Raw genomic sequence first — 13,034 nt, 5'->3', positions numbered from 1 at the left:
GAAAAGGATACAGAAGGCTTTTCTCCCGGATTAGAACGATGCAAGCTTTGAATGAATGCTATTAGCACTGCTTTGTGAAGTAGCCGTCTTGTCAAGGCTAAAAGCTTGGGTCCTGTTTGTTGTGGCCTTTGTGATGAAGCCTTGTTCTTGCTGTACGTTTAACCTGCTTAGTTTTTTATGTGCAGTAAAAAAAAGCAAACAGGTATCTGATGCAGCATAAGAACAGCAATTCTTTTTTTTGAAATGATACACAAACTTGCAAGAAGTTAGAATCATATCTGTCTGGTAGACTCTTTTGTTTTTAGATGAAAACATCTGTCTTGAAATGATTTTGAAGGCTGCAGCAAAGTTCTGGAGATTGTTTTCCCAGCCAAAACCTGCAGATGTCAGTTCAGAGAGAGATGAGCTGGAGACTGGTTTAAAAATAAGACACAACAGTCAAACATCAGGATGCTTCAAGTCCACATGACAACTCTTCCCCCCCCCCCCAAGTTCAGCAGCCCTCACTGGCAGCTTGGCAGAGGCCGCTCCCTCACGCGAAGCAGCAGAGTGCAGGGGCCCAGGCCCCAGACAGGAGCCCAAGCTGGTCTCAGCCTCCCAACATGTTGATCTGGCCCGCCTTGGGCACAGCCAAATGGTTCTGCAGCTGCCCCTTTGTCCCCCTTCCTTAAGTAAACAAAGGACAGAAACAAATTAATGACCTACATTCACAGCAAACCTCGCACGGCCTTCTCACAGAGAGAGAGAGAGAGAGAGAGAGAGAGAGAGAGAGAGAGAGAGAGAGAGAGAGAGAGAGAGAGAGAGAGAGAGAGAGAGAGAGAGAGAGAGAGAGAGAGAGAGAGAGAGAGAGCACTTGTCTACAAGCAGATGTTCACTTACAACACTGCAGATTGCAATTAATGATCACCAAGCAGCACGTAACTAAAGGATAGGGTTGCTGGGTTTTCTACAGCAGTTATCATAACGTCTGCTGTGCATCTGAAATGATGACTGGAAGCAGTGCTGAGTGCAGCTACCTCAAAAACACTGACTTATAACATAACATAACATAACATAATATTTTACTTATAGAAGTCAACATCTCCTAAAACTTTAAAAATGTTTGATGTATCTGAAATAATGGCCCAACTTTAGGTTTAACATCAACCTCACTCAATAAAATGCATGTACTGTTTCAGGTTTCAATTATTTGGAGAAATATTTAAACTTGGCTGAACCGGACAACAACACAAGTTTCTTAACCCAATATTAGTCATTATTCAGACAACGGACAATGTCACAAAGATTAGACTTGATCTAATCGCTTGAGTGTATGTTGGGGGCTTACTGAAGAGACCATCTGTGGACTAAAGAACACTGCTCCTTGGCCTCTGAGTGCAGGGGCTTTTAATGCATCTGTACGAGCAGGTTTACTGAGCAGCAAGACATTAGCTAAAGCTGATTTCTTTACTGGAAAACTACTTGAGGAGCTTTGGAAGGTGTGTGTGTGTGTGTGTCAGGGGGTTATATCTCAACAAGCTGTTGCACATTTCCTTCCCAAATGCAGCCTACACCTCAGCCACTGCAGCAGATATACAGTATTAGGAGATGTGCAAGCACGCAAATAAACACTAAGAAGACACACTCTCTGCAACTGTTCAGGCAGTCGTGCTGTGTCGGTTGCTGTACAGATCTCACACACAGACACACACAATTTCCACCCACATTACAAGTCACTTGGGAACAGGATGCCAAGTTCTCCTGCACTGGCCCTTCTGCAACCTCTGTGTGCATGTGAGCATTGCATTTACATGACTAATGACACCAAGTTTCTGATTTGTTCATATAGAGTAAGGTGCTTTTAAAGGTTTCCAGTGATATGTGAGCAGAAGAGCAGATTTACTGCAGGACAATTTGCACGCAATGTAAATTATCCATGAAAGACAAAACTTCACACATAAGTTGAATTTGAAGATTCTTATAATTTATTGCAGTTTGCACACAATTTAAAAATGTCAACAACAGCACACCAAAAAATTACAAAACTAAACACAATTAGAATTTACTCCCTTTGAGAAAAACAAACCAAAAAAAAAAAAAAAAACTATGATTGTCAAAGCTAAAAATGACTAGATCTGAAAAAGGAACGTAAAAGAAACACAAAGAATTGTTTTAATCTCAAGAAGGAGCAAATATATCTCAATCAAAATCTGCTTGTTTTTCCCAAGACAATGATTGTCCTTTTTAAAAACAGATTCAGTCATTTCACTAACCCCCCATCCCACCCCACCCCCCAGAACCTCATTTTGACTTCCCATAAACTGTCTATTTTAATTTTATACCTTGCTTAAAAAAAAAAGCTCCCCCCTTTGTTTTCAAGTAAGCACAGCAAAAGATGGAGATGTCACATCAGGGTGATTACTTCACAGCGGCGTGAGCAGTTGACATCATTCACACAACTCCACCCCACACTTAAAAAAAAAATTAAAAAAAAAATAATATATATATATATATATATATATATATATATATATATATATATATATATATATATATATATATATATATATATATATATATAAAAATAAACAGCAGGACTACAGCAGTTTAAGGCGGTCAAGTACAACCAGAGGAACAGAACAACCCAAAAAAAAACAAAAAATAAAACAGCAGTAATGATGAAAACAACAGCAGGATGGAGTGAGCCCATATGCAGAAACACTGCCAGTGAAGAAATACGTTTGACAAAAATAAAAATGAGATGATGCGGTGCAAACTGCCGTAATGTCACCCACACTGTTGCATTGGCAAAGCGTGTAGGTGCCAACAGATGACAGGGCGGCACATACGACCACCCCACCCAACACAAGCACATTAATGGGGGAATGCACACACACACACACACACACACACACACACACACACACACGAGTGAGGGAAAATGTGGAGCGTTCGCTTTTAAGTAAGTATCTGTTGTATCTCATTTGACTATTCTTTTAAAAATCATAGCCAAGCATTTGTAGAGATACAATATTTAAAAATATGATTAAACAGTATTAAACTGATGCAGCACCCAACCCAAACACGACATTCACATACAAAAAAAAGTTTCCAATCATGTGATCAAAATATAATAAGACATCAGATAAATTCAATAAATTCCAAGAATTTATACAATTTTAAACAACTATTTCTAAATGCTCTACAGTATCAAATACTTCCATAGTGTCAGAAATGTTTTTTTAATAAAGGCATCTTTTCAGCGAAAATCAGATTTTATGTCTTTTAGCTTAAAAAGGTGCATTCAGGCATGCCAATTGTCTCCCATCTGTCTCAAAGTATGGGCTGTGTTTTAAGTGGAAATCACACACATACAAATGTCTTATCATATTCACGCTGCTGCATCTAATGTGATATGCACTGCACTGAGACTGGGGGGGGTAAATGTACTGAATCAGCATGACCCCGCTCAGCTTGGCACAGCTCGGCTCAACATGACGCAACAGTGCGACAAAGATATCTGACCCTTCAACTTTCAGCAGGACAGCTCTATTTCAGCCTCTCTCCTCCTTTCTTTCTCTGTCTGTGTATCCGTGACACTTTAGCCAAGTCAGAGCCACAAAACTGCACTCAGCAGACCTGAAATAAGTGCCCAATGAGCAGAAATAATCAAGAAATGGCTTGACCGCATCTAGGACTGGAGAGGATGGAGTCATGAGAGATGGAAAACAAACATACAGCAGTGGAGAAATTTAACGCCTGAGGAGGAGCAGGAGGAGGAAGTGCTTGGTGGATGTAGATCTTCAGTAGGTTAAATTGACCGGTAATAACCAAGTCACACGCTCACACACACACACACACACACCCACGCAGACATGCATGCAGCAGAGATCAGTGCATATAGACACAGGCTTAAAATGCTTCATCATATCGCTTCAACAACCGGCGAAAACACATTCGGTAACTTTCTTCTAGGAGCCCAGCGACAGACCTACGACAAGTAGAAATAAAACAAAAAAATCTAACTTTTCACTGTCAAAGTGTGTAATGTTCAAACATTTCTCCCCGATGCAAAAACCACAACTTAAAGGTTTAAGACAAAATCTAAATTTCATGCATTTTTCCCCCCATAGTTGTGAGAATAATATTCATTTTTTCAACAGACCGCACCCTGGAGTAGTATTCACAAAGAAAAGAAAAGGAAAGCCCATTGTCAAATATTTGATCAATTACAACGTGTACAGTAATACAGCAAATTCACATTTTTATTTCAAAATATACAAGTTTGGACGTCATGCAACAACAGCAGGTCCCATTACAAAAAAAGGTAACAAAATAATAATAATAATAATAATAATAATAATAATAATAATGATCATTAATTTAAAAAAATTGATGATTAAAGTTTTAAACTATAGCAGAACAATATACAACAACCTTAAATTAAATACCTTTTCAACAAGAGATGTTTTAAAGACTGCCAGCTAGATTTAAGAAAAAAAATCTATTAATAACAATAATAATATTAATTATTATAATAATTTGTAAAGGTCTTTTCATTTTAGAAAATACTTCAAATTGATTGGAAGTGAAAAAAAGGAGGCTGTGCATTGCATGAGTGCCATCAGTTTGTCTGTCAGTCAGCTTTCCCGTGAACACACAACAGCAAAGAGCTTAACAAGAGGAGCGGGGAGCGCTTCGCCGACGACACCGCTATGCCAGTAGGAAATAAAATTAATACACACAAAACACACGCATACACACTCGCACACGTCAGGTGAAATTTTTGCCAGAGTAGTGCAGTGTCGCACACACCACACACACACGCACACCTCTTCAAACTGTGTGTGGTGGTGTCGACTCATTGTGATCACAGTACCCGTTTAGTGTATTGTAATGCTTTTTTAGTTCAGTGTGTTCGACCTGAACTCTTGCAGTGGTGTTGCTGTCTGTGGAAATGGGACCAATCACGTTGGTCAGTGTCGGAGTGCTGTGTCTGAGATGAAACGGAGAGTAAAAACTCTTCAAAAAGGCGAGACATTCTTGCCGGGACCCATGTTCTAAGACAAAGAAAACCACCAAACAGAACTTATGCCAAATAAAAATAAAGAGTTCAGAGAAAACAATAAAATGACCCCAAACAGCAAGAAAAAAAAGAACTCAGTAGTAACATTTTCATGTGCTATTAAAGTGCAATTCAATGAGATTTTGCGACACATAAGAACATGACTCACTTAAACCCCGAATATCAAACTTTACCGCCTCCCTTTCACTTCCCCATGCCTCTCTGCCCTTCTTTCACTCTCCATATTTTTCCGTTTGTCAAACCCAGCAGTCTGTTTTTACTTCCACAGTTCCTGGGAGCTGTCCTCTATCGCCCAATCCCTGACATTGGGCAGAGCCAGAGGTTCACTCTTCACTGACAGCGAGTTGACCAGTTCGCAATGGAACTTGCGGATATGTCGGTAGAGGTCCCCCGACTGTGTGAAGCGCCGCTCACACCACTTGCAAGCGTGTGGCTTCTCACGCGTGTGCACCACTGCGTGTCGGCTGAGGTTGTGTGAGTACTGGAAGCTCTTGCCGCAGGTGGTGCAGGTGTAGGGTTTCTCACCGGAGTGTGTCCGCTCGTGGCGCTTCAGCGTATACATGCAGGAGAAGGTCTTGCTGCAGATGGTGCAGGTGGGCACATTGACATCTCCGGCAGGCTTGGAGCGGATACCCTCCTGCTCCCTAAAGTGGGAGCTAAGGTGAAGCTGAAGGATGTGCGGGGAGGGAAAAACCTTGTTACACAGCGGGCACATGAAGATCTGGGTGTGTTGAGCTGACAGCATATTAGAGACATAGGGCAGCAGGGAGCTATCCATGCTGGCCACCTCGGCCTGGGCACGCTCGTTGTCAGCCCCTAGTATGTCCTCGTCGTCTGCCGTGGCAGGAGGTTTCTCTTCCCGCTCCAGCTCTGAGGCCAGAGAGGCCTCTCGCAGAGCAGACAGGTGGGCTTCCAGGCCGAGCCGCCTCTGGGCCGAAAGAGGACCTCCGACCCCGTGGTGCGCCAGGCCCCCGTTGGCACTGGGAACTGTCACCTTGGTGATCCCGCTGTGCTCCATGTCATAGTCCCCGCCTCCAAGGTCCTCTTCCTCATCTGAAGCCACACCCCTCTCCACTTTCACCCTCACAGCCAATGGGCTTTGGAGGCTGTCTGGTGTAGCTGCCCCACTGAAGTAGGACTGGTGGTGGTTACTGTGGTTGTTACCAGCAATTGGCTTGACTGACAGGTCCAGGACACAGTCAGCTGCATCATTTGATACCCTCCTGCCCCTCTGCCCACCACGAGAGCTCACAGAGCGGTGGGATCTCTGAGACAGTGATCCAGTAGAGCTGGTGGGACTGCCGGCCGGGGAGAGCAGCTTCCCTCCTTCCCTTAGCCCTTCTCCACCTTGCGCCTCTGCCTCGCCATGCCCTGGGCTTGTGGTGGCCATGGCTGGTGTCCCTGATCTGTCTGCCGAAGGCAGCCTTAGCCACAGTGGTCCTCCCTCGGCCTTCCCCTCCTCTTCTTCATCGCTGTGCAGCAGGTCAGCAGTGGCCGGCCGGCCGGTGGACCCCTCTGATAGACTGTCGGCCTTATCAGAGCAGCTGGACCCACCATCATCCTCTCTGCGCGTGCTGTCTGCTTCTGCCGTGGCCTTTTGCTTCAAACGTTTCTTACACACTTTGACAATGTCATACATGTGCAAGTAACTGGCCGCTGCCAGCACATCCTCTACGGGAAGGTCCTGGAACTGCAGCTTGCCCTCATACATGAACTCCAGGAGCAGGGAAAAGGCTGGCGCTGTGACAATGTCACTGTTGAGGTGCACCACATCTCTCTTGTCCAGCTGGTCCTTGTAGAAGAGGTGAAAGTACATGCTGCAGGATGCCAACACAGCACGGTGGGCACGAAACTGGGCATCACCCACCAGCACTGTAGAGTCACATAGGAATCCCTGGTGCCGCTGCTCGCTCAGACACTGGAGTAAATGTCTGCTGTGGTCTGGAAACTCCATCCTGCCGTCCTCATAACCTGCAGTCACACAGAGAAACAGGCCATCTCCAAATTAAAAACACTGATAATATCAGACTTCAGATTACACTTTATGTGGGTGTTGTTAAGGAGTTTAAAATGTTTCAATAAAACAACATAACATTTAATTGTCAAAAATATTTGCTTTGGCAAAGTTAGACATAGAAAAAGGATTATAAATTTAAAACATAAAAAAAACTATTTACATTAAGAAAACAAAAAGAGATACTAATAAGATGAAGACTACAAATAATTTAATTTCTAAATGAAATTTGTGTCTGGGGTACAATTCAATATTGTTTTATGTTCGCTAAAGCTTTTGTATTAACAACAGTTTCTGTGAACAAAATAGTAATAAAAGAAGGACAGAAACATTAAAGATAAGAGACAAATTCCAGAAACACATAAGGTATGCAATGCTGAAAACAAATCACAGCGAAAAGGAACAAGTGAAATAATCAGGGGTAGGTGGTCAGTATAATTAAAAAGATGGAAGTACAAAAAGAAAATTTCTAACTAGTAAATTAAAATAACGCATAAAACGCAACAAAAACATACCACGTATATTTAAAATTTGTTTATAGCTTTTCTATAAACTAGGTAATAATACATAAACCAACATATTTCTGCTTCAATTCAAAACACTGTCCAAGTAACTGCAAATTCATGCACACTTTCCTTCCTACAGCAGCGCCAACTGTTTGTTTTCCCTGATTTTTTACGCTATTTAAAATGAATTTAATACAAGGTGGAAAAATAGGAAACAATGAAAATAATTACAATTAGTAACGCTAATAAATGAAAAGTCACTAATTCAGTACCAAGAGAAAGCCTTCGTCTCATGTACACCACCACCAACAGATTCTTCTACTCTGTCTCTCCGTTCTCTTTCTCTGTATCTGTCTAACTCCTCTGCCTGCACTCCTGGATTGTCGCTGCTCCTACGCTGGTTATTTTTATTAACCCACTTTGGCCTGGCCTGGCACAGCCCTTTTAGGTAACCAGCTTTCAGCTGCACACGCTGTCCTCATGTACACAACACACATACTTGGTAGCAGCCTACCTACCAACCACCTCCACAGGCTAAGTCAAGCAGGAAAACTGGCCAATTGAAAATGTACTGTTGAAAACTAAACAGCTTGTCCCTTGTTCAACCCGTGAGCACCAGCTTTAGGTGCACGATTAGACAAGTGGGGGGAAAGAAGTTGCAGCAATGCTCATGAGACGTTCTTCTATAAAGACAGAATTCATGTACTTGATAAAATAAATTAACACCTAATTAGGCAAAATATCAGACAACAGAAAACAATAACAAGAATGACATCTGTAAAATCACAAAGTCCCACCTGTTAACCAAGTAAATTTGTCCTGCCTGAGAAAATACATTGGTCCCGCTCTGCGCTGTGTTAACCAAAGCAGTTAAATCACCTCATTTGAATGAAGCTAAACCAAGAATATCAGTGTGTGAGACTGTGTGTGTCTGTGTGATGTGTATGTGTCTGTCTGTGTGTATGTGTGTGTGTGCGCTCTTGCCCTCCAGCTCGTTCAAACTGCTTTTAATGAGGGGGCTTACCAGGGTGTACAAGGGTGTACCACCTCTCCCCACCCCCCTCTGTCCATCCAAACCCCTCTGCCACCTCCTCCTTGCACACACACCATCCGTCACTCAAACACTCCTTCCCATATGAATCTTGCAAGAAAAACAAGTATATCCACCCCATAGTAGAAACTGCCCTCTTCCTCAACCCCCCATTCCTCCGCCCACCACCACCTCCCAGAAGCAGAAGAGAAGATTTACAATACAATCACTGTAAGTGCCCTGCTCGTCACAGCATCAATCCTAATCCTTAAAGATGGCTAAAAATAAAGACGGCGGTGGCGGCAGTGAGGAGGGAGTTGTCGGTGAACGCTCAGGAGGGCAGCAGCCCGTCACCCGGCCCGGCCAGCCAGCTCAGGCAGTGGTCAGAGAGAGAGACAGAGTGGCAGGGAGGGAGAGGGTGAGGGAGAGGCTGGGATGGCCGGGGAGGGAGGCTTACCCACATCTGATCCAGCTGACGGGGGCCATATGGCAGCTGCTAGCCAGATAAAGAGATTAAGACTAGGAGGGAGTGCGATTACAGCTGTCTAGCCAATTCAGGCAGCTCAAATCTGCAACTTCTAAATTAGTCTCCTCTACTCCAGCCGACAGGAGGAGAAAAAGTGGGTAAAGCAGACCGCACATGCTTTCAAAGAATTTTTTGTTTAACTGGAAGAAAAAAGGAACAAGTTAAATTATTAGGAATAAATAAATGCTCATTTTGATTTTTGTTTAAAGTCTTGCTTTTTTATTGCAATAACTAACTCTTTGGTTGCTCAAATTAAACTAATTACAGAATTACTACATTCCTTCATTTAATTAATATCTCAGCCAAAAAAATAATTTTAATGAAGATTCTACTCGAATTATAATGATAACTCATCTCGGCTGGAAAAACACTTCTCTCCGTTGTAACTTTGCTTTCAGTTAATTATTGTCCCAACAAAATCCCTAACAACACAACCAGGAAACTAAATGCAAAACTAAAACTGAGCTTTAGACTCAGACTACAAACTAAAATCACAAGTGTTTTCCCAGACAGAAATTACCCCTCAGACAGGCAGCACCAACACGAGTTTACTACTGAAGCACACACCAGCAGTTTCACACAGCGCTCACACTGGTTTGACACAACGGAGATCCCAGCAACAAAATAACTACTCCACTACCCCGGACTCTCCTACTCTATTCACTGCATTGAACACACACACACTAGTATACACATATACACAAAACGATACCTGCAGCAGTATGCATCAACTTGATTAACTCCACTGTAGCAGAATATCTGGGCTCTCTGGCTGGGCTGGGAATGGCTGTATCTCTCTCTCTCTCTTTTTCTCTCTCTCTCTCTTTCTTGCTGTTTCTCTTCCTTGCTCGCTCACTCTGAATCAATGAGTGGGTAGAAGAAGAGAGAAGAAGAAGAGGGAGGCAGGCAAAAAAAAAAAAAAACCACGCTGTTCAAACTGCGAGGGACAGATGCAAAGTGGAGGAGATGTTGGAGGGGGAACGAGATACCACCTCCCTCCTCCTCCTCCTCCTCTTAACTGGCGCTGATCGGCAGCCACAAACACACACACATACATACACAGTGTGCACATACACACACAAACAACACTAACTCTCTCAGGCTGCCGCTGAGACTCACAATAAAGGACTGGGGAGGGGTGAAGGGATGGAGGAGGAGGAGGTGGGGTGGATGGCAGCCTGTCAGCTGCTCTGACATCATCCTCAGATGGAGATGCTACCTCCAGCTGTGCTCTTTCTACAGCCATATGCTGCCTCCTCTACACTCCTGCCACCAGACTCTTCTTTCATTTTACCAACACCACACAACTTTGTCTCTCTTTTTCCCCCTTTTCTCTCGTTCTGTCTGAGAAAACAAAACAAAAACACGGGTCTACTAAATGCAGTGGGATGCTGATTTGTTTTTCTAGGGAGACAGCAAAGAAACCACAACCACCTACTTCTAGCAAAACTATCAAGGAAGGGGAAAGTTTACAAAATATACGCAGAGGTTCTATGTAAAACTTTCAGTGTTGTAACATTTCTCAAACACTCCTCTGTCTTTCTCTGGGTCTCCTTCCAGGAACCATACACAAAGGCCAACACAGCACATTTGCAACTGACAGACGCACGCAGCTGATATTGTTTTCCACTTTTTTACGGTTCAACGCTGCCTCGCCTTGTATTCACTCACTCATTCATTCGCTCACTCATTCATACATCGTTCTAGCATTGCATGCCCCCACCCCACCCCACCCCGACCCCCGCTCGGACCCTTCAGACAACTGACAGGAACAAAAATGAAATGAGGAAACAATGGGAACAAGTCATAAAGAAAGAAACAAGTGCAAATCCAAACAAAAGCTACAAGCATTTAATAAGCGGGGAGAAACTTCTTAGATCAGCGTTATTTCGCTTTCGTTTTAGTAAAAGTATTACTATGGAGGAGAACAGGAACACAAATAGTTTTATTTGCAATATTAATTTTGCGTGCGCCTCTCTTAAAGAGACTAATAAAGCACACGTTTTCCGGTATGAAAATATTAGGTTCCAGATGTGATAACATACAACAAAATACAGCTGAGTTGTTTCAACTTCTAAGCTTTTTATGATAGCCCATTATTGCATAATTAGAGTAACTCTTTGTAATAAAGCTATTTTTAATCTGTATGAGCAACACGTGAGCGTATACATAATTTCTGGATTTTATAAGCTAAGTAAAGTTTTCCTTAAAGTTGAGTTAAAATGACTTAAAGGTGCAAACAATTGCTTTGCTACGATTTCTGCAATATTTCATAAAATTGTAAATGTCGAACTAGCTTACAGAGTCGGAAACATGAAATTATGGGAGTGAAACTTTAATTAACTTCACCGCTGGAGTTTCAGTTTGCACGTTTGATTACTGGGATCGCTGATTCACTATCTCAATTTCTGTTTTCCTTAAGACACCTTTTATTACCGTGGCAGCGAAGTGATCGACACTTGCACTCGCAGAAGCCAACAGTGTGCGGTTGTTACAAATTAGGCAAATATGCGCCTCAACTTCACTTGAAGCTGCCCGAAACGTCAACCGCGACGGTGACGGTTTCTACGCGCGGTCCGGCGGCGACAATAGCACAAAAAAAAAGTCAAAGTAATGTTACAGCTGATAGGCTGCGAGACGGACCGAATACGAGTGCGATTCATTTCTAACCAGAAAACACAGAGAAACACACACAGAGACACACACCGATACAGTGACCCAAGCAGCTAGCTATAGCCCGACCGCGGCTAACAAAAGTAAAGCGAAGAGGCTCCAATAATGAGCTATTTACAGTTGTTACGAAGGCCCCGGTGCTATGACAACAGCTGCTAAAACACCGCGGATGGGGAGCTAACATAGCAACTATTAGTGCGTGGAGACAACACAGACATGCTAAGGAAGGTTTAGCTACTTTTTCCCCTCCGTAACCCACCCTCTCTCCCTCCTGAGCCTCCTTTAATCGGACTCCGGTATTAAAGCCAGTACTTACAGACAACGAGGTCCAACGTCTTCCCCGCTTCCTCCTTCAAATCCCCGGTTTTTCCCTTCGGAGACCAAACTAGATTGACTTTGGACTAATTTCCATAACAGGCTGCCGTGGCGAGCAGGCGGAGGGACGGGGAGTCTAGCACTCTGCGGCGGCCAGATGTTTCCGAGCTGTTGCTGATCAACTCGGGCTGGGAAAGGAGGCGAGTTGACTGGCACGGCACGGAAACCAATGGTGCCGGCGAGGAGGAAAGTGAAGGCAAATTGGAAGCGGCCCTCTAACAGAGGAGAGGGAGGGATCTGTCTTCCTCTCTCGTCGGCGTAGGTTGACACCAGGCAACAACAACAGCAGCGCACACACACACACACACACACACACACACACACACACACACACACACGGTGAGAAGGCACGAAAGAAGAAGCTGGGCCAAACCAACTGGTTCTTCGAGTCAGTGAGGCGGACTGGCGCAGCGGAGAGAGAGCGAGCGAGCGGTGCGCAGTGCGGCCTGGGTACTGTAGTCAAAGCGGAGAGGAGGTGGGAGTGTCGGGGCGGAGCTGATGTGAGCAGGTGCTGCACCTTGTCAGGAAGGAACCCTGTTGTTTTGTTAGCATGAGAGTACATGACAAGGTGGTAGTACCTCACTCTGCTGAATGACTACATTTAGATTTGCATGAATAAGGACTATTTAAAAATAGTAAGCCTAAAATCGTTTGAAAGGCTTGAAATCATAAACACTGATAAAAAAAGCCCATCTATGATCCAAGACTATACACAGTAGGGTAAAAAATACAATATGGGTGAAATCTATCTTGTATGTGAGTCCTTTTTATCATTTACCAGTTTGATTCAGGGTGTCTTTGACTGAGCGCATGGATGGGATACCAAGAGGTCAGTGGAGCCCTTG

General features: G+C 43.6%; 1 protein-coding gene across 4 annotated transcripts; it reads right to left on the bottom strand.

Moving 5' to 3' along the window:
* Positions 1–4,479: 4,479 nt before the first annotated feature.
* zbtb18 (zinc finger and BTB domain containing 18) lies at positions 4,480–12,515 on the bottom strand. Of its 4 annotated transcripts, XM_067515878.1 has the most exons (3): positions 12,131–12,515; positions 9,854–9,998; positions 4,480–7,036 (listed from the first exon to the last, which is right to left on the bottom strand). In XM_067515878.1, exons 2-3 carry the CDS (start codon positions 9,867–9,869, stop codon positions 5,322–5,324), a joined length of 1,731 nt encoding a protein of 576 aa, XP_067371979.1. In that variant the 5' UTR covers positions 9,870–9,998; positions 12,131–12,515; the 3' UTR covers positions 4,480–5,321. The 4 variants fall into 4 exon arrangements, with proteins under 4 accessions (XP_067371979.1, XP_067371987.1, XP_067371963.1 ...); XM_067515886.1 differs by lacking the exon at positions 9,854–9,998 and having other exon boundaries at positions 12,131–12,514; XM_067515862.1 differs by lacking the exons at positions 9,854–9,998; positions 12,131–12,515 and adding an exon at positions 8,383–8,752.
* Positions 12,516–13,034: the final 519 nt, after the last annotated feature.

Source organism: Channa argus, chromosome 1 (genome assembly GCF_033026475.1).
Source record: "Channa argus isolate prfri chromosome 1, Channa argus male v1.0, whole genome shotgun sequence".
Classification (NCBI taxonomy): Eukaryota; Metazoa; Chordata; class Actinopteri; order Anabantiformes; family Channidae; genus Channa; species Channa argus.
The sequence above is the reverse complement of the archived record's forward strand: the minus strand, read 5'-3'. Positions and strand labels throughout refer to the sequence as shown.